The sequence below is a fragment of the Parasteatoda tepidariorum genome, chromosome 10 (assembly GCF_982258835.1).
Source record: "Parasteatoda tepidariorum strain Cologne lab strain chromosome 10, Ptep-v5.0, whole genome shotgun sequence".
Classification (NCBI taxonomy): Eukaryota; Metazoa; Arthropoda; class Arachnida; order Araneae; family Theridiidae; genus Parasteatoda; species Parasteatoda tepidariorum.
The window spans coordinates 44,045,340-44,066,763 of record NC_141764.1 but is presented as its reverse complement, the minus strand read 5'-3'; the positions used below and the strand labels follow the sequence as shown (position 1 = coordinate 44,066,763).

Sequence of the window (21,424 nt, the reverse complement as noted above, 5' to 3'; positions counted from 1 at the left end):
ACAATTATATTTTGATAGATAAGTTTTATAATTGTGTACAAAAATATACTGATTTCCAAAAATATTTTTAAAGATATGGTAAATTACTTGACATTGACATTAAGGAGTTCAAAGTTTACTGAGTCTGAGCTCTCCAGCCTGAACTATTAGAATTTTATTTTTCAAATTTACTCATATTTTACATCTTATACTTCCTAACGTAAAATATCATCTGTACAAATTAAACAAGGTTAAAAAAACACAACATTAAATTAACACCTTCAGCCATAAAGATTGCCTTTTAACCTCTTAATACATGACAATCGGATCACTGGATCAAATGTAATAATAATGTTCCATTGTTCATTTTGCATCCTGAACAGTATAGAGCTATCATTAATGCATTATTATTTTAACTTTTATAGACTTTATTTTAATATTATTGTAAATCAGGGGTTTTTACACAATTTTTATAAAAAGTGAGAAAAAATAAGTAAAAAAACAAACAAACAAACAAACTCTTCTTAGGAACAGCAGTTAAAAAAAAAATTAGTTAAGACTCTAAAATTTAAAATTAGTTTAGTATGATACCCTTGGTTAAAACATTAGTTTAACCTTGTATACTTGGTAGTAGTATTAGCAGTCACTATAAATGAAAAATTTTGTTAAAACTGCTTCTGAATATAATCATATTATATTAGCCTATTTTATCTTATGTTATAATTATAATTTACATATTACTGCACTAAAATGTTTCTGAAATAATAAGAATACAAGAACTCATGTTAAGCATTTGTTTTACAATACATACGGTTTTATGTTTATATATGCAACTACGTATTAGAATATACTAACAAAGATACTTCAGAAACAAAGTACTAGAAATAATTTAAATTCATTCTTTACAACAAATGAATAAGTTAATATTTACATGTTCCTGCTTTTGTAGAATAGCATTCCACATTTTTGACTGTTCCTCTTTACTTTCTTTTGGTTCTTGAATTACTGACCAAAATGCATCCAAATTTTGAGATGGATTGGAATCAACAGATCTTGATTCAAGAAGATGAAGAAAGTTTCTAAAATATAATTGTAAAAAAAATTGTTAAGATAAAGAATTTATAAGGGAAAATAAAAACAGCTAAATTTATATAAGATTTAAAAAAGAGTTAACAAGTTTTCACTATATTACTCATAGCTATAAAAAGGATATAACAATAAAATTTTTTAAACATTATATTTATTTTAAAATGGAATTGAAATATTCATTGTATTAAGCAACAGCAGAGATAATAAAAAAATATTGAAGATATTTCATTCAAGGAATATTTCATACATATTCAGAGCCACACTTGTATTTTGAACATACAATAAATGCATTATATTTTTGCATAATAAAATAAGACAAAATTTGTTTTGGAATTGGATAAGGTTTAAAAGATTTTTTTAAAAAGAATTCTGGGAAAATTCAAAATACCACATCTTTTTATAAACAACTGGAAATTTTTTTAAAAAGCATATGTGTTTTAGACCTAGACACGTATCAGATCTTGCTAGTATGCATTTTTGTAAAAATAAATATTAAATGTTAAGCAAGTAATAGGAATTTTAGAAAGCAGATATCTTGTGACAAATTTAGTTATACATTTCTAATGATTAATACTATATAAAAACAAGCACCGATGTTTCAAAAAGCTAAACGAATTTTCAACCAGATTTTAAAATTATAAAATCTGAAGAGAATAAAAAAAATAATGAATTGAAATAAAAGCGATTTTAAAAAATTATGAAGGCATGCAAACCTTTTATACAGATAAAATACAAAATAGATTACTTTGATCACAATGAATCAAAAAATACTATAAATTTAATATTTCATTATTTAAAAAATAATTAGCGCAGCTTTGCAATAATAGCCATGATTAAGGCAAATAAATAATACCTTGATAGCAAACAAATAAAAACTTACATCAAAGGGAATGCTTGATTCTCTGATAAACTCGTTTCATTTACATTTGGAACTAAATAACCCCAGCCATGTTTTTCATTATAATGTAATGGAAAACCATCCCAAGTCATCCGCATAAGTTTTGGCACACATCTCATCTGAAAACAAACATTAAGTTTGGATGAGTTATATTATTGTCAGTTATGCTTTTTTTTTAAAATAAAGGAAAAAAAATTAAAATCTTAATTACATTTCCTCAGTAAACTCATATTTTTGTAAAATGTATTGATTTTTTTCAATGAATTACAATATAAACCCAATTATCCAAGTTCCTCTGAATCTGAGGAGATAATTTGTGTACATTTTAGAATAAGAAAGTCAAAAGTTTTTAAAAATTTGGCAAAACAAAAATGACTTACGAATTTTTTTTATTTCATTCTACATGATTAACATTTATAATCCAAGTGGTTATGCAAAGCAGTATGGTGTAAGAAATGCAATTTGTCCATCAAAAACAACTCTTAAAACCTGACATTCTTCAATGTAAACCACACTTTATTATTGATAAATATATGGCTGCCATTTTGTTCAAAAGTTAATACAGGTTACTGATAAATACAGGCAAACATGTGGGCATTCCATCCTTTTTGTTTTACATCATAAATTATTTGGACACTGTTTGGCACTTAAATTGGTGACAAGAACATATTAAATTGGTGACAAGAAAATGGGAAAAAATACATTTAAGCTTGATCAACATTATGAAATATTAAAAATTTATTTTTGAAATAAGTTCTGTGTTGCTAAAATAGAGCAATTTTAGAAAAGAAACTTTAGTAAAGAAAAAATTGTCATCACGTTCCAGCTGTACGCAAATTTGTAAGATGGACATGACAGTGAAGAAGTGATTTTAGTGTTCGTACAGTGTGTATAAATGTTGCTGTAATGCCACTTTAGTCAACAAAGAGCGCTACACTGTTAATTATTATTTCTAAAGTGAACCACTTTTTGTGGCCGGAAATCAATCATAGGTTTTATCAGGACATCATACCAACCTTTTGTGAAATATATCAAGTATTTGCATGATTGGCCACTGGGTGATGTCAATAAGAATATATGCAGCTGCAATTTTCTTTCTTTCTTGTGGGGAGTTATGAAGCATTGATATTGTATATGGAACACACTAACAATTCTCACCATTAAGAAAAATGATTTTGGATGTTTTTATGAAATAGAGCTAGAAACCATTAAAAATGAGTAGAGAAATTGGTTCACAAGATGGGTGTAGTAACTTCCCAAGTGTTTTGTAATGATCTTTTATAGCGCCAGACGGCACTTTCTTTAAAAAGTAAACTCAACAATGTAACTGTTAGTTCAATATAGTTCACCAAAAGACCTATATGAATAAAATTATTGTAATTGTTTGTTAAACATACTTTGCTTTCAGTGCATTCATCTTCAATTTAATACATAAAAATGAGCTACTATGAAGTTATCCAGTACAGCAACTTAAATGAAGTTGTATTATATTAATGATTGGAAGATTTCCATTTCCCATTAAAGCAATATAATTTGGGAAAATACTAAATTGCATTTATTTATCTTTCATTTTTAAAAAGAAACTGCTAGATGGCCTAATCTGTAGTAACATTAAACAAAGTTTGAGTATACAATACAACTGATACTCATATTAATTTTGAACTAAATAAACTGCAAATTATACATCATTGTACAAAAACAACTTTAGAAACAAATTATCACTTTGCAGTTAAACAAAGTAAATATGTAGCCGGATTATGACTCATTTTACTTAAAATAGGCAGAATGATAAATTGCAGAAATATGATGTCTGATAACATATTACTCTATTGAAGCAAGAAAATAAAACAATACCTGAGTGCTAATTTGGTACGGGCCAGGTTCCCAATCAGGATTGTTATCGCCATTTTTATCACAGAGTTCTCGATACCACCTAATTTTTTTAAATAAATAAAATGGAATTCTAATAAAGTAAGGAATTCAAATGAATCAAGATATTACTTGAAAGTAAAATAATTGAAGACCTGAATCAGAGCGGATTTTTGAATTTTAGAAAACAAGTTTTAAAGTTTATACGCTGTTATTATGCATAAATTTCATAATGCAAAATTTTGTATTACTTTAAATAATTGACTATACACTAAAAATAGGATATAATGATAATGCTTACACTTATTTGCTTACATTTTTCTAATAAGCAAAATTTATAAGTTTCATACTATACACCCATTTATACAGGACAAGTTAGGGTCTTTTGCACTTTTTTGTTAACAAAAGACAGGTTTTTTAAGGTTACTTTGTGTCATATTATAGCAAAATGCAATTGAAATCTTTATGACCTTCAAAAAAGCACTCAAAGAGTGTTTTTAAGAATCCCTATCCACTAAGATTCCAACAAATTGAATAAATTGTTTTCTTTACAAATATTTATTTAAAGCAACAATTCTTCATTTGATTATGGTAAAAACTAGATGATGCAAAAAGTGTAATAATCTTCTGAAATTTTTGATTGCATTTTATTTGCTTATATGTGTGTGTGTGTGTGTGAAACACTGGTTGTACCAGAAACTAACATCTTGTTTCAATTCTCTAAAGTTTCTATCATATACAGAAAGTTTTCTTTTGATCAGCATGTTTAACTGTGTATTAAACCAGTCCAGTTAAGGACATTATATATTTATATGTAAGTCAAAATGTTATTAGAAATTAGACCATTTGTCAAATACAAGAGGATTAAATAAAAAACATTAACTACTGGACGATGCACTTACGCTGGATAACCAGGCATGAATGGACGTACTTTTCTTAAAGAAGATGCAGTTTCATAAATATGCTTCAGTGAGTCATCAAGACTGTCAGTCAATGAAGCTTTTTTTACACTTTCAATTTCTTTCTCCTAAATTAAATAAATTAAATGAGAAAAGTTAACATGAAAGAAAACTTAAAATTAAGGCATAAAATAAAAAAATATGAACTTTAAAAAAGTTGAAAGATAGATAGTTAAAAAATAAATATTGAAAAGTTAGGTGCAGACAACTGGAATACTTTTTTCCATGAAATAAAAAATGACAATTTGATAGATTCAACCTAATTTAATCAAAAAATTATAAATACAATTTAGTGATAAAATTATTAGACAGAGAAACGAGACAAATAAATACTTAATGGAAATTAAACAGTTAAGTTGAAATTTTTCACGAATTTTAATAAATTAATGTCAGTTAAAAGAACATTCCAATTAATTAGCTATAAATAAAATTTTTTAAATATTAGAAAAAAAAAGAAATGCAGATTTTAATTAGAATTTAGATTTAAACTAGTTGTTGTAGAAGACATATAAAAAATTAGTTATAAACAAATTTTTGTATTTTACGGTGAATAAGTTAACTTCATATATCATAATGAAAGTTATTGAGTAATTTTATTCGAAATTCGGATGCATAAAAAAATAATAAATCTGCAATAACTATAAATACAATTTAGTGATAAAATTATTAGACAGAAACTAAGCAAATAAATACTTAATGGAAATTAAACAGTTAAGTTGAAATTTTTCAAGAATTTTAATAAATCAATGTCAGTTAAAAGAACATCCCAATTAATTAGCTATAAATGAAAATTTTTAAATAATAGAAAAAAAAGAAAGGCAGATTTTAATTAGAATTTAGATTTTAACTAGTTGTTGTAGAAGAGATATAAAAAATAAGTTATAAAAGAATTTTTGTATTTTACGGTGAATAAGTTAACTTCATGTATCATAATGAAAGTTATTGAGTAACAAAAAGAATTTTATTCCAAATTTGGATGCATAAAAAAGTAACAATAACTAAAAGATAAATGCAAACACAAAAAAGAATATCACAATCAAAATGATAAATACAAACAGACACACACAAGTTATGCAACATAAATTTTTTTTTGTAGCATATTATACATCTCTTTGATTTGAGAAATCTAAAATATTTTCACATCTGCATCAGTTTCAGACCATTAATTTGCAGTATCTTTGTAAGGATTATATTCCAAACACTCAAAATCATTACATTACACTTCATAGTGTAAAATGTTTCCAGTTTTATAGACTAAATTTAGTTTTATACATCAATATTGATTCCTCATCAGAAGACTGAACATCTTTATTTGAAAGTAAAAGAGCAAAAATCAATCTTGTTCTGAACAATTAATTTCATTTTAATTATAAATTATATTTTATAATATATAAAAATAAATTTATATATATTAGAAAATATATTTTATAATATATAATTTAAGAATTTTTTTTTGAGTAACTCGTTCAAGTTTTTTTAAAAATGAATTCTTGGCAAATTTACAAAACGTTTCATAACAAAACAAGCATGATTTCAGGGGTTCACTTGTATACCAGGTAAAGTTTTGATGTAATAAAAATATCTGCAAACCAACAAATGCAGAAGTTCAAGAAAATTATTAATTTGAAAAAATTAACTCTTATTTGAATTGCTTTTTTAAATAGATGTATAGTGATCTTAAGAATTAAAATATTTAAGATTTTTGTATACATTTACAGTTTTGAAGCATTTAAGTCAATTAAAAAAATGGTTTCCATAATAAGCAAATGAATAAAATATTTAATATGGGAAGTATTAAAAACTCTAAGCCTGAACAGTATTTTTAACAACATTTATAACATATAGGTAGTTTAAGTGTAGGAAAAGAAATAAGAAAATTAAAATATATTTTTATGAAACAATATTTAGAATAAAATAAATAGGAAACAGCACATAAAAACACAAATCAAATAGTTAAAGCAGACAAAAGATTCAGAACAATAACAAGTACCAATATCAGAGACCATGAACAGAATAAAGAGAAATAAAACTGAATTCCGTTATGCTTCAGATTTCTCCTCATTGTTTGTTTCAACACTCCTGATGGTGATTGTTACATCAAAATATTTTTCTGCTTTTTTTTTAACCATTTTATTTGTGTTCTGCATATTATTTTCAACACAAAGTTAACCCCTCCTTTTTTGAATACTTATAATAATTTTGAATTTTTAAAAAGATGTAAATTAATTGGAGTTAGAAAAAAAGAAATAAAATACAATGCATTAAATTTTAAGAAAATTAATAAAACATTTTAACATTAGATTTCAATCTCAAAGTTATAGATTAAACAGAAGCAACTAACACAGACTTATTTAAAATAAAATTAACCCTCTGAGCTTCAGTTCCAGCTTTTTCCAAACTTTCAGATCCAGGCTTTCCTGAATCAAAAAGCCAGTTTTTCAATGCTATTGAATGGTAAAATAGTTTATAGAAGGAAAATTTTTGTACAAATTTGCTCAAGAGTTCAATGCTTGGAGATTTAAAAATTGATAGTTACTTCTTCTTCAACAGATTCGATAATAACAGTATCCATTTCAACTGGTGTTTCAAGAACAGCTGTTTCCTTTTGTTTCTTCTTTTTTGGCTTTTTTGTGGACTTTTTAATTTCTTTTTTAAACTTAATACTTTGAACACTCCAATTTAAATCCCAAAGCCATGGGTCTTCTTTATACCTAGAAAAAAAACAGTGTGTTAAAAATAAATAAAACAATACTAATTTTTTAAGGATCGAAAGTTATTAAAAATAATGAATTAACATTTAAAGTTTTCTTTAACAGTGAAAAAAAATTCAGAAAGCATTTTAACACTCTCTCTAGATTAAAAAACACACAGGATATTTTTTCTTTTGAAGTTTTAATAGGTGTAAATAAAATCTATTTGGGGAGCACTGAATACTTTTCATTTTATTTATTTATTTATCAATATGAAGCTGCAATTTCAGTCATTGAATAACTAAATTTATTTCCGAAAATATTTATTATTCTACAAAGATTACATTGTTAATGAATGAAATTAAACTTCATATTATACACTGAGGAAAAGAAATATATTTTATAAATTTATTTAAATTTCAAATGTTTATATTTATTGGTAACATAATAGAGAATAAATACTTTATAAATGGTTAAACCATTTTTCTGGATCTAAAATTTTTTTGACACATTACTTTAGGGCATTAATCAGCCCCCATTGAAGCAGAAAAAATAATCCTAAACCTGGAGTGGCATATCCCCTTTTAAATCTATTCTTGTTGAATGTCTACATTTATTAAATAGATAAATAAACAGAAAATGATATTTAAAAATTAATATAAACAAAAATAAAAGAACTGTTATACATACAAATTGTCATGAAGAAGAGAGCAAGCATCATTGGCTAAATGAACCAGAGAAAGTTTAAGTTCTTTTTGCATGTCTTCATAAGTAGACTGTGTTTCATTCAAGTATCGCTCCCAGTTATGATTAATAGGTAAATAAGCAGATGCCATTTCTAGGAGGCCACATAATGTTACAGGATGAGGAAACCTAATTTTTTTTAAAGTTACAACTTTTAAAATACATAAATTAATTGATAATATATACAAATTAAGACAAAAATTTAATATCTGTGTATAATTTCAACACTTAGATATTTTGCAACCCTAGGCAATCTATACAGAGGCTCCTTTTTAATACATGGGTAAATTTAATAACACAATCTAATACGATTTAAATTTTTTTAAATCACTGTCTTAATGATATATTAATACGGTACAAGTAAAACATAACCCTAAACAATAAATCATAACAAACAAGCTAGTTTCAAGCAAATGTTTCTTTATTATGTTAGTTAATTTATGCAAATAACTATGCATATACTTTTTTGTTTAAATATGTATATCTTAACATTCATAATCATCTGTTTTCATAATTAGAAAATTAACAAATTTAAATACTTTAAAAATTATTTACTGAGCCAAATAAAGGTGCACAAGTAACTAGTTCAAATGGATATTTAATCTTCTAAAATGTTAGTATATCAGTTGTTATTTTCAACAAGATGCAAAAACCTGATATTTTGTAAAAGGTATTTATTGGTTTTACTGTGGGTTTTTAAATAGGTCAGCAATGATTTCTGAAGTGGTAAAGTTTTAAATTCTATTTCTAATATATTATATTTTTAAATTAGTGAAGCTGTTAAAATTTGCTACATATGGTTTCAAACAATAATGACTACAGTACTGATACAATAGTTTGCTTAACTTAATAAATGAATTCATTTAAAGGACGACTTTTAATTTTAACAAAGTTAATGATTGAATGAAATATAAGAAGAAAATATGACAAGTAGCTAAATTATAATAAAAAATTACTGAAATGGCGAGGTGATCTGAAATTGTTAGCTTCTTTTAAAATAATAATGAGCTTAGCAGTAAAATAAAACCTTTTTAATAATAAATTTTTTAACTTATAAATTTTTTAAATAATAAATTTTTCCTCATAAAAAATCATTGAAAAATCATAAGTCTGGTACTTTTTGGAAACAAAACAGCTGAAAAAAATATCAGCATTATACAACTTGGTAAATTGTTTAAGTGTTTCAGAAAAACTAGTCTCTTTTAAAATAGCAATATAATGTGAGAACACAAATTTTTTTAATAATAATTGTAAGTGCAAAATTTTTAAAAATGATAAAACAATGACTATCTTAGAGCATGTAACATTGCATGAACTCACCGTTCCTGAAATAAAGGGTATAGTTTTTTCAAAATCTGGAATGTGGCAAGAGAATCATGAGCACAGTAAGTTGCCAACTCCTAAAAACAATCAAATAGATTTGAAAAAAAAAAATATATATATAAAGCATTTCATCACTGAAAATGACAATAAATTTTATTTTTTGAACCATAGTGGCTCAAAGATAGAGTGTTCACCTTCCAATCCGGTAAGCTGTATTCGAATCTTAGAGATGGCTGGTGGATATGAACTCTGTACCCACCACAGTGCTGATGTAAAATATATCCTCAGCGGTAGGCGGATCTAGGGTTAAAGTCCCCTTGTCATCAGGTTAACTGTGGAAGGTTTTCATGGTCTTCTTCTTTATGTAACGCAAATACGGGTTAGTTTATCAAAAAGTCCTAAATGAAGGCAAATTTCCCTAATACTTGATCCAGGAGTTCCCCTGTCTTTCAAAGTTACAAGGCTACTGAGTTGAACATTAGTTGTTGTAAACTCAAAATTGGGTCGGCTGTTAAACATTGGTTATAAAATAAATATCAATGTTTTTTTAGAAATGAATTATATTCTTTGTGAGAAGTTAACCTATAAGACGATTATAATTTACTATAACAATCGTGATATATCAGTAAACTATAAATATATTAAAATAATTAATTGTTGTTGTAGTTCATTTACGTCGCACTAGAGCTGCACAATGGGCTATTGGCTACAGTCTGGGAAAGTTAACGAGGTCAGTTTAACGAGGACCAATACTGCACACCTTCGGTCCCTACATAGATTGATCAAAGTGGTCACTCACCCGCACACTGACCACAGCCAGTGATGCTTGACTTCAGTGATCTGCTGGGAACCGTGTCTTAACGATCAGTCCACAGAGAGACAATAATTAATTGTAAACTATACATTTTTACAGTCTATTTGAAAAGTAAAACTTCACTTTCGTTGATGGCAATTTGAAGATAAAAATATTGCGAGGATATAACAAAGCGAGTTATTATAATTATAATTAAAATATAAATAATTAAAAAAAGGTACTATAATCTGTGAAAAAATACATCATTATCATCTTAGTTGGGCAGGCAGTCCAATGAGGCACAATGCCTTCCTCTGGAAATATCTCTATAACGACCTACGATTTATCTATGATCTCCAAATCTTTCCACTAATTGCAAGAAAATCAGACTCCATCCAATCAGCTCCCACCTCTACCACGGCCTTCCCCGCTTTCTTGCTTCAGGGAGTCTAACAAGTAATACCTTTTTTATTGAATTGTCATCACTCATTCGAATCATGTGGGCCATTCAATTCATTCTTTTTATTTTTATGTATTTAATAATATCAAGTTGTTTGTAGATAAAATCTTCTACAGTTCGAAGTTAAATCTCCTTCTCCATTTATTGTTTTCATTTACACTACCAAATATACTTCACTCTGCAAAATATTTCTCTCAAATATTGTGATACAATTATCCTTTAGTTTTGTTATTGTCCAAGATTCACAAACATATGTAAAGACCGGTCTGACAAGAGTTTTGTAAATTAAGAACTTTTTTTCTAGAAAGAAACAAAGATTGAAAAAATACCTGTTATGATAGAAAGGCAAAAATTTTAGAGCTTAGTTATATTAACTTTAATTTTATTAATAAAAAGAAATACATGAATTTGTATTAAAGAAAACTGATAATGTTTGCAACTTTGAGGGAGAACTTTAAAATTATCATTTTTAATTATTACATATTAAAATACAATAAATAATACACATCGCTATTAAAAAATATTTTTAAACTTAACTTATTTAAAGATAAAATTGTTAAACTATACTTTTAAATAAATCATACTATTAACAAAACATTAGGTCTTTAAATGAAACTATTAATTAAGAAAGAAGACTTAATTTAATTAGCATAAATTTTTTAAAATTAGCCAATAGTTGTTAGTACATTGCGCATTATCCTAAAAATTTCTTTAGAACAATCTCTTAAGAAATCATAAACAATTATACACAGAGTTCCTATTTATTTTTAAATTCTTTTCTTAGGTGTTCTTTCTTACACATGTTCAATGATTTGAAAACAAAAAAGACAAATAAAATAACTATATTTTGCTGCTTTTACAAAAGAAAAAAATGAGGGAAAAACTAAAGAAAATATTACCTGAAAGTTTTCTCTAACATCAGTTAAAGACCCAGATATAAAAATTTCTCTTTCTGATTTGCTAAGGCTTCCTTCGCAATATAAATTGTAAACATCAGCTAGGTTATTTAAAGAGCTAATATAAGACCAACCCTAAAAAGACAAGAAACACACTTTGTATTACATATTAACATGCAATAAAAACACTGAAAACATTAAAACACAAAATTATTCTTAAAAGAAATTATAAAAATTGAATGCTATTATTGATTCAAAAATTAAACTAAAAGTATTTTTTTTTCAATTTAAAAGTCCATAAAATATTTCATTAAAACAAGATGACCGAACTCCATAAATAGGTACTGTATTTAACAAAAGAACTTTTTTCATGAATTATAAAATTTTTTTTAATGATTATTCATAATTTCTGATATTTTCGACTAATAATGATAATGATAAAAAAAATACTTATCGACATTTAAATATGGCATACTTTTTATGGCTTCTTTCATCCAAACTATGCTAGCAATATTATGCTGATAAATGTTTTTAACAAGCATTAGTACAAAAATAGTGTAATGCTACAAATTAATTTATAGTTATTTGTTTTATAATGAAATAGTATTGAGTACAATAAGTAACATATAAAAAAATTGGCATCAATTTCTATGCAAATACTTATATAGCAATGTTTTTTTTTTAATAATATATAAAATACTGCTGAAGGTAATAAATTTTTACCAATGATAAATCCAGAAATCCATGAGATTGATTTTCAGAACTTTTCTTTTTAGAAGCCAATGACATGGCTCGTTGTAATCCAGTCAATCCAGAGACACACATATGAAGTGACATAGTGTCTAAAAATGTCATTTGGGTTCTCTATAATCATAACCAGAAACAAAAAGAACAGTTTGATAAATAGAAAAATAAAACTTTGTTTTAAAATTAGCATTATATCAGGTTTATTTCACAGTATTAGACATGTGTATCTAGTAAGTAACACAACTTGATTAAATACAGGGTGATTCTAAAATCATGGGACAAACTTGGGGGGAAATTAGGGCACATCATAAGAATTAAGAGTTGCATAGGATCCCATGACCGAAAATGTTATTGTATGCTGCTTGGGGTGTTTCCCTAAATTGTGAACTGTTTCTATGAGTGCTTTGGACAGGTATCATTATTTATCAAATTTCATCTTAATTTTATATTTTCTAATTATTCTTGTTGAAAATTGTATTTCAATTGGTTCAGTATTAGATTTGTAATTTTATGATTTGCTGGTTAATTTGACACAATGACCAAATCATTATAAAACAGCTATTTCTCCATCTATTTGAGTGCAATTTTTGACAAAATTACGATAATTTAGATAAATAAAAATACTCATTCAAAGTCAAATGTATAAAAGAGAAGTGCCCCCAGTGCGTAAGATGACATTTCCAGCCAGGGGTTAATTTTAGAATCACCCCGTACTTTCAAAAAATAACAAAATTTTTTAATTTAAAATAATATGGTTGAATGGGTTAAAGATGCAATGAAAATTTTCATACTTATATTTTTATAGTGAAAAAATATATAAATGTTTCAAGATAATAGTTGCAAATTATCTTATTGTTCAGTAATACTCTGGTTATCTTCATACCTAACCTAATAATTAGTACCATTTAATTAATGACAGTTGAATTCAATTTACTTTAATTTATTTATGAATTGAATATTTCTGGTCTATCCATTAAAATTATTTCTAAATTTTTTTCAACTAAAATTCAGCAGAAAATCTTAATTTGCAGAGACACATAAAAGTTTTTTTCTCACACTAATAGGCCTGTAATTCACTAGAAAAGTAATGATAAAAAAGAAACCTTTGGCTCAGTTAAAAAAAAAAAAAATTCAAATAATGTAGCTGAAGGGCCATAAAGTACATTCAAAATAACTAATTGTGTACTTTGTGTAATTTTAAAATGGGCAGGGGAACATAAAAATTTGGCAATGAAACGTATAGTAGATAACACATGAATTACATGGTAATAGGTTAAACCAAACTTTTATCCACAACTGAGAAATTCAAAACACACACATAAAACTAATAAATATAACTACTAATAAATATCAAAGTTACAACTAATAAATATCAAAGTTATACTAATAAAAATCAAAGCAGCAAGAACTTCTCAGAACACCTCCATTGAAGACTTTAATAAAAGAAATAAATGAGATATAGACTGTGTAAAAAGCTTCTTACTCTTTTAACTACTTCACACTATCCGCAACACATCAAGCATGCAAAGAAAAAAAAGGTTTTGTGTTTGCCATAACTAAACATCACACACAAAATAGTTAAAAGCACTTTTTACACTGACTATTTTGGAAAAACAAGTTTTAAACTATTAAGAGATCTATAAAAAGGCTTTTTGTGTGTAATTTTGATTATTTATAATATAATAACAATAAATATCATAAGATAACCAGAGTATTACTGAACAATAAGATAATTTAAAACTAAAAAAAAAAAAAATGCAAGGAAGTTAAAGTAGCTAAACTTCTACTATAAAACGATTATAATTTTTATTATATATAATAGGTAGATTATGCCAAAGTAATGTTTGTCCATAGAAAGAATTCCCCTTGCCACAAAATTTAAGGCGGTCTGCTGAAATGGAAATAAGAAGTAGCATATTTCAAAGGGAGGAGCTTTTTCTCTCCCCTGATTTCCTTTCTTTTGGCATCCTTAGCCAAAACCTGTTATAAACATTGACCCAAATACCCCATTTGAAATAGTTAAAACTGCTAACCATAGTCATCACCATTGCTCCAGAAATGGTGAGGGGAGTTCCTTCCATACACAGCCATATTCAGGATTTGGCCCAATTTATTTTCATTGTATCACTAAAGCAAATATTTAATCTAACTATCTAATTAATACATTAATTCAAAATAATGCTAATTACCAATATTAATGATTTATGTATTCATAAATAAAACAAAGTCAAATGCAATTTGGTGAGTATGAAAATATTTTCTTTGCAGAAATAGAACGGATTAAGTCTTTTTACTTTTATTTTTAAAAGTGAAAATAAGAAATTTATGTCAACACAGAAAATAATATAAAATATTATAACAGCAAAAAGGTAAAATTTAAAGCAAGTTAATAATTTGTATTACAATATCTAACATATCCATTATGTTTAACTTGAAATGCATTGTTTTTTCACATTAGATAATATGCAAGATGAATGCATACAACATTATTTATTACACTATATTAATTGCTTGAATCCAAAAAGAAATAGAAATTACTTCCAAAAAGTATTGTTCTTTGATAAAAGTTCTATCGAAAGCAACATTATGTCCAATAACTATTTTCGGGATACAGTTCATTTGTGAAGGTTTATTTTCTCCTTTTTTTGTTTCCATAGGAATGAGATCAGGAAGAGAAATGTTTGTTGAAAATGCATAATTGTCTTCAACCAGCTTATCACTACACCATAAATACCTACAATAATAGAAACATAAAAACTATAATTAATTCGTGTACTCAGTTAAAAAAAAAAGAAAGAAAATAAAAAAATAATAGTTTTAATTGTTAAAATTTATTATATGTAATAGTTAAAATTTTTACAAATTTTCTCTTTAAAAAAAAAGAAGTATATTGTTAATATAAATCATAGAAGTCTCATAATTTTTTCTTCTTAGTTAGGTTAAAAAGTTAATTTATTTCTCTTACTTTTTCACAACTAGCAGGCAGTTATTTTTGATTATTGTTTTTAGCAGTGGAAAAAGGAACACAAAAATTTCAGCACTTTTTCTGCTATTAAAAAAAAAAGAAAGTGAAAATTGTTAAGTAAAAATTGCAGGTAAAATATTAATTGATGGTTACAAACTTGACAACTTATGTCATTATCTTCTCATATGATGTATATGAATAAATATATTTTTTACCAAAGTATTTTTGAAAACTTTGTCGGAGCTAATAGAGTCAAGTGGACTGTTATGTTTGGTAATTTTTTATTGAATGAGAAGAGAGCGCTAGAAAGCTACGTTTGGCGCATTACAAGCTCGCCAATGAGGGCTCAGACAAACTTTATTTAAAGAATTTTTCTTAAAATTATGATTTTTTTTTATTACTTTAGTTAACTCTCAATTTTTATGCCACACGAGTAAGGACAAATCATAGTTATTTATATAAAATATCCTAATATAAGATTCACACAGTTTTATAGTAATACAAATTTTAATAATTTTGAGTTTATAACGCTTTTTTTCAAATAGTGATAAGTAATAGTACAGTTATGATGGTGGTAATTTTGTCCCTTGTGTTAAATACACTTTTAGCAAAACCTTAAATGTGATTGGCATCAAATGAATTAATCAGATATGTTAAGAAAATGAAGGGTTGAATAAATAAATAACTTATGGTCAATAACACAAACTATTTACAAAAGACATCAAAACATATTTTAAAATACCTAATTATGTGCCAAAATACAATTAATAATTTTAAACAGTTGATAGTTTACTGTGCCATTTTTTTATTATTGCCTTTCATCATTTCTGATACTGTTCTATCTTTCTTAACTTATTTCCCTCATAAAATCTAAGAAAAAGAGAAAAATTGTACACTTAAAGAGTCAATTCTCTTACATTTCTAACATTGAATAAAGTAAAATATTCTATTTCGTTTGTTAAATACAGACTTTTGTTCAATGTGGGTTCATTTAAGTGGACTCTACTGTGTTAATTACCGACAGAATAACTAATGAATACAATTGTTGGTAAATAAGGAAAGTGTCCAAAGATTGTTTTTCTTTCAACTTGATTATAAAATTAAGCTTTCATTTGGAGATATATTAGTATCGTGGTCTGTTATGCCAACTACAATCGCCAAGGCACCAAATGAATTTTTTTCTCACAATTTTTTTTTATAAAGTATATATATATACACATACATGTAAAGGCTTGTTGTCGAGTAAATACAAAATCTACTTTTAGTTTCTTAGTAACCATTGACAGAAAGTTGTTAGAACTTGGCGATTGCTTTGACAAAAATCATGAAATGGAAATTTCACTTCTCAATCTATTTTAAAGAGAGCAGTTAATAAAAATTAAAAAAAAAAAATTTCAATTCATTTAAATGTTAATAAAGTTTTAGAGGTAAGTCAATAAAAATTTGAAGCAATATATTTGTGAATTTGTATAAATTAGCCCTTTTCTTATCTTCAAGCTGGAAATAAACAAAATCTGTAAAGCACTAAAGTTATTCAACTTTACGTGCTCACAGTCTTGGTAGTTGGATTTGTGGCCAAAAGAGAGTACTTTTAAGATTATTCCCTGACTATTTGTCATTGTTGCCAAAGTAATTAAAGATTGTAACTCAGTAATAATTAATTTATTAATTTAATACAATTAAATTATTTTTCACATATAAAAATCATTTTAGTAGTTAGACTTAACTTACCAGTGTTTATGGGATACAGCTGTAGCTAAAGTAGGATAATTGCCTTCTTGCATGCAAACTTCAACATCAAAGACTAAAGCACTTTCTTCAGGAAAATCTACACTTTTAGCTTCTCCTGTTTCACTGTATTGCATCCAACCGGGTGAAAGTTGCCAAATTTTAGGAACTGGAGGCAAATCCCTTTTTAGAATCTCATCTAATAAGCTTTTGTAATCTCCAACCAACTGTTGTGCAATATAATTAAAATGTTCCAGAATATCAGACTTGTATAATTTAGGAATTTTAAAGTCAACATCTGGTAAAGTAGATGTTTCCTGAAATAAATTTTAAAGTATAAATAGAACCACTACAACTTACAAGAACATAACTAATATATTGACAGTAATGCTTGCTAAAGGCAATGATTATGAGAAAAATGAGGACCAGAACTTATCAATATTAACTCACTGACGAATTTGAAGGTAAAAAAGCAACATAACTAATTTAATAAACATAACTAATAATTTAACCTGCAGTTTTCTAGGCATAGCAAAACTGGTTTTTCCATGTTATTAGATAAAGAAACAACATATGGGAGAGAAACATTCTCCCAAGTTTGCCCATTTTCTGATTAGCTAGTGGGTTAAAAGGGTTTGTGCAAAACTGATCTTGGATTCCTTTTTAATAGATAAAAGTAGATAAGTTAGTAAAAAGGATAAATTAGAGGCTTCCTAGTAGCTCTAACTTTAGAGTTCAATTGGTTACAGTTAATTTGTAGAGTATAAGAACACACAGATATAAATTGTTAGATGCTATCTCCAATAGTTCTAATTATACAAAGGCTTTCCATCATGTCAACACCAGAAAAAGGATTAACACCAGAAAAAGGATTCTATGTCATTTTGCAGTCTCACCATTATAACTTAACATTTATTTAAGATAACAATAAGTGTAAGAAATTTTAGTAGGCAAGTGAAAATACTGCTATGTGGAATAAAAATTAATGCATTTATATTTATTACAAACTTTTGCGTCTAACTATTGCCGATTACTTTGATATTCTGTTTTAAAGAAAGTAAACCTTAAACCATATCTATGATTTAATTTCTAAAACAAGTATACAATTACTTTTAACATAAAAATGTTGGTGATGACAATCCTTGAACATCTGAAGATCCTCAAATAATCTTAAAACTCGTAGATGTTCCAAATATTCAGATGTTTAAAAATTAAAACATATTCAAATTATTAAAATTATAATGCCACATTTAATTTGTCCATTAGTTTCTTTTATCAAGCCACCTCTCTTTACAATTCTGATAGATGTAAGCTTTCGTACAACTATTTTCGAGAAATTTATCAACAATATTTGCAAAAGGGAATCTTATTTGATTTTAAATATTTTAGAGTTCTCTTGATTGCAGACGAGAAGAGTTAAAAAGAAACTAAACTTCATCGTAAATATTTTGCCACGCATAAATTATAAAAGTGCATGGTTTAAAAGAACTAATTACAGCAGCCCTTGCAAATAATTGCATTGCAGACAGAGATGCAAAGAAAACATGCAGAGGGCGAGGTGGTGATTAACAACGGCAAAGGAGGTGCAATATTCGAATTGCCACGACTAGATTTTTTCTTCCTACAGCTCGAGATGGTGATTACAGGGCTTAGAAACAATGGGTTTCTGTGTACTAATGCTTTAGAGAATTTAAACATTATGTTCCAGGCATTTTTCTTACATACGTCTTTTGACAAAATTAGAGATTAAATGATTATTACAATAACCGGCAGTTGTGCAAGCACTAGCAAATAAAATATTTATTGTGCAGATATTTATTAAGTAAAAATACACTTATTATGATTATCTTACTTAAAATTTGTTACATTTCTGTTTATGACATAATAAACATATATGAAGGGGTCAGGGTTTGTGGTAGTAGCCAGATGGCTTAATCATCATGGAGAATAGCGTACACCTTCAACCAGGATGAGGTAGGAAGCATTAAATAGCGGCCATTGCACACTACCTCTTGAGTGAACAAGAAGAGAAGACTTTAAATGGTTGACAGTCAGCATCATTTCACAAGACTAAGAGTTTGCATAGTTGCAAGTGAAGTCGCTCTTGTACAGTTTGAGCCTTGATGTTGTAAACCAGGCAATTTGTTTAGTTCAATCAGGGAACAATGCAAAATAGTGCAGTAGCTCTTGATGAGAGAGAAGATTGTGGAGGTGTATATATTTGCTGACTACAGGCAGGGTCTGAACCAAGAACTTGCGTGGTTTTAACCAGATGATCTAACTACCATAGAAAAAAGTGCACCCCCCCCATCTAGGTGAGTTAGAAAGCTTTAAATAATGGCAGTATAATTATATTGCATTTAAATGAATACTTAAAAAATATAACAATACAACAGTTTTAAGTAGAAATACTATAATAAAAAAGGAAAATTTTTAAGAACTTATTTATTTGAGACAGTCGTGAAAAAATTGCAAACTATTGCTAGCAGTGAAGCTTGATTATTAGTGCAGATAGATACCACTGATAATGTAGTAAAAGTTATTTAATATAAATAAACTAAACTCAGCGGCGTGACAGCCCATAGAGGGCCAAGGTCTACTGTGCCAATCTCAGTTTTCTTGACCTTTGGGCTCTGGGGTGCAGGAGCAGATGTTCTGGTTAGGTGATCAGCCGAGCGCGAAACCCTCAGTGTTTAGTTCCCAAGCATGGTACTCATTTATCGACCCACTGAAGGGATGAAAGGCTGATTTAATATAAATATTTCAATAATTTTTCTGTCCTCAAAACTCATAAGTCTTTCATTTAAAAATTGTACTTCTTACATAACGATCAAAAATAATAATTCATTGCGAGAAATCTAAAATGAAAAGGGTATGGTACATCACATTAAAAAGATGAGACATGAATTTTTGGTGGTAATAGAAACTTTCAGTGTGAGCGAAGCGCTTTTTTTTCATTTAAGGTTTGACAAAAACAGAATATTTTCTTTTTTGTTAACTTGAAAAATGTAGTTTACAGTATTTTAATTTCATTATTTTGTTCTAATTTTGTAACTGTTAGTTAATGACAGAAAGTAATTAAATTTATAATTGGCAATCAATTTTGCTCTCACCAAATAGTAAACAAACAAAATTTTTACAGGAATACAGCTCCATTTGAAATTTGAGCACTATAGTTAGTTGGAAAATCGTTAGAATTGCAATTAAAAATGCATTTTGCACGTAACATTCAGGAAACAATTGAAATTAGAATTTTTATTAGGTACATAGCTCCAGTTTATTACTTAATCTAGTCGTCGAAATTTGGATTGCAAGATTGTATCTCCGTATAAGAAAGCGAGTTAACAGAAAACACAATTATAGTAATAGTTTTCGTGCAGAATATTATACAGCAAAATTTTTAATAACTGTAAGATATATATGGGTTGCATCCTTAAAAAACAAAGTGAATGGAAATTAAATATTGTAGCAGATAACTGGGATATCTGTTTACAACAGAATCATACAATTCAATAAAAACTATGGTTATAAATATGTACCTAATTATATATACTACTTACAGCATCCCACAAGCCATGCTTGCGAAGATGAGCTATTGCTATATCTATACTTTTTGGATCTATATTAATTTCTGGCTTTCCTGCAAAGATCTGTTTGTGCAAACTAGATGATAACATTTGAATATTTATTGGATTATATCTAGAATTTAACACTTTAGTCTGAAATATAGACTGTTTAGCTGAAGTTGCTATACTTTTATCTCTAAACTTTTTTAAATGGTTGTAAGGAATAAACATTTTTTGCATTTTAAGGTTGGAAATCATTTTAAAAACAAAAACAAAAGAATAAGTTTCGAATTTAGCACAATTTTGAGCTTTTGCTTACTTTAAAAATGTAGCGGTTACAGATAGTGAGTAAGAAATTAAGTAAAAAAGAGTTGTATCCGGCTGTAGATGAAAATATTTGTAGCATAATTGTTGTTGTTGTTGTTGTTGTTGATTTACGTCGCACTAGAGCTGCACAATGGGCTATTGGCGACGGTCTGGGAAACATCCTTGAGGATGATCCGAAGACATGCCATCACAATTTTGATCCTCTGCAGAGGGGATGGCACCCCCGCTTCGGTAGCCCAACGACCTGCGCGCGAAGTCGAGCACTTTACGGTAGCACAGTTTAACGAGGACCAATACCGCACACCCTCGGTCCCTACGCAGACTGATCCAAGTGGGTCACCCACCCGCACACTGACCGCAGCCAGTGATGCATGACTTCGGTGATCTGATG

The 21,424-nt window shown here is 27.4% G+C and overlaps 1 protein-coding gene across 3 annotated transcripts in view; it reads right to left on the bottom strand.

Moving 5' to 3' along the window:
- The window catches only part of PolG1 (DNA polymerase gamma, catalytic subunit tam), a 38,829-nt gene extending 17,621 nt beyond the window's left edge, over positions 1-21,208 (bottom strand). For 2 of the 3 annotated variants that reach the window (XR_015429954.1, XM_087153984.1), the window contains exons 1-12: positions 20,701-21,064; positions 17,144-17,457; positions 14,986-15,181; positions 12,424-12,564; positions 11,704-11,835; positions 9,549-9,628; positions 8,175-8,357; positions 7,331-7,505; positions 4,738-4,862; positions 3,821-3,899; positions 1,949-2,085; positions 911-1,058 (exon numbers count right to left, since the gene is read on the bottom strand). Coding sequence is in view for 2 of the 3 variants with exons in the window: in XM_087153984.1 (XP_087010110.1) it covers positions 911-1,058; positions 1,949-2,085; positions 3,821-3,899; positions 4,738-4,862; positions 7,331-7,505; positions 8,175-8,357; positions 9,549-9,628; positions 11,704-11,835; positions 12,424-12,564; positions 14,986-15,181; positions 17,144-17,457; positions 20,701-20,964 (1,974 nt within the window). In the remaining variant the exon portion in view is untranslated. Of the gene's footprint in view, positions 1-910; positions 1,059-1,948; positions 2,086-3,820; positions 3,900-4,737; positions 4,863-7,330; positions 7,506-8,174; positions 8,358-9,548; positions 9,629-11,703; positions 11,836-12,423; positions 12,565-14,985; positions 15,182-17,143; positions 17,458-20,700 lie in introns of all 3 variants that reach the window. The other variant, XM_087153985.1, reaches the window with a different exon arrangement.
- Positions 21,209-21,424: the final 216 nt, after the last annotated feature.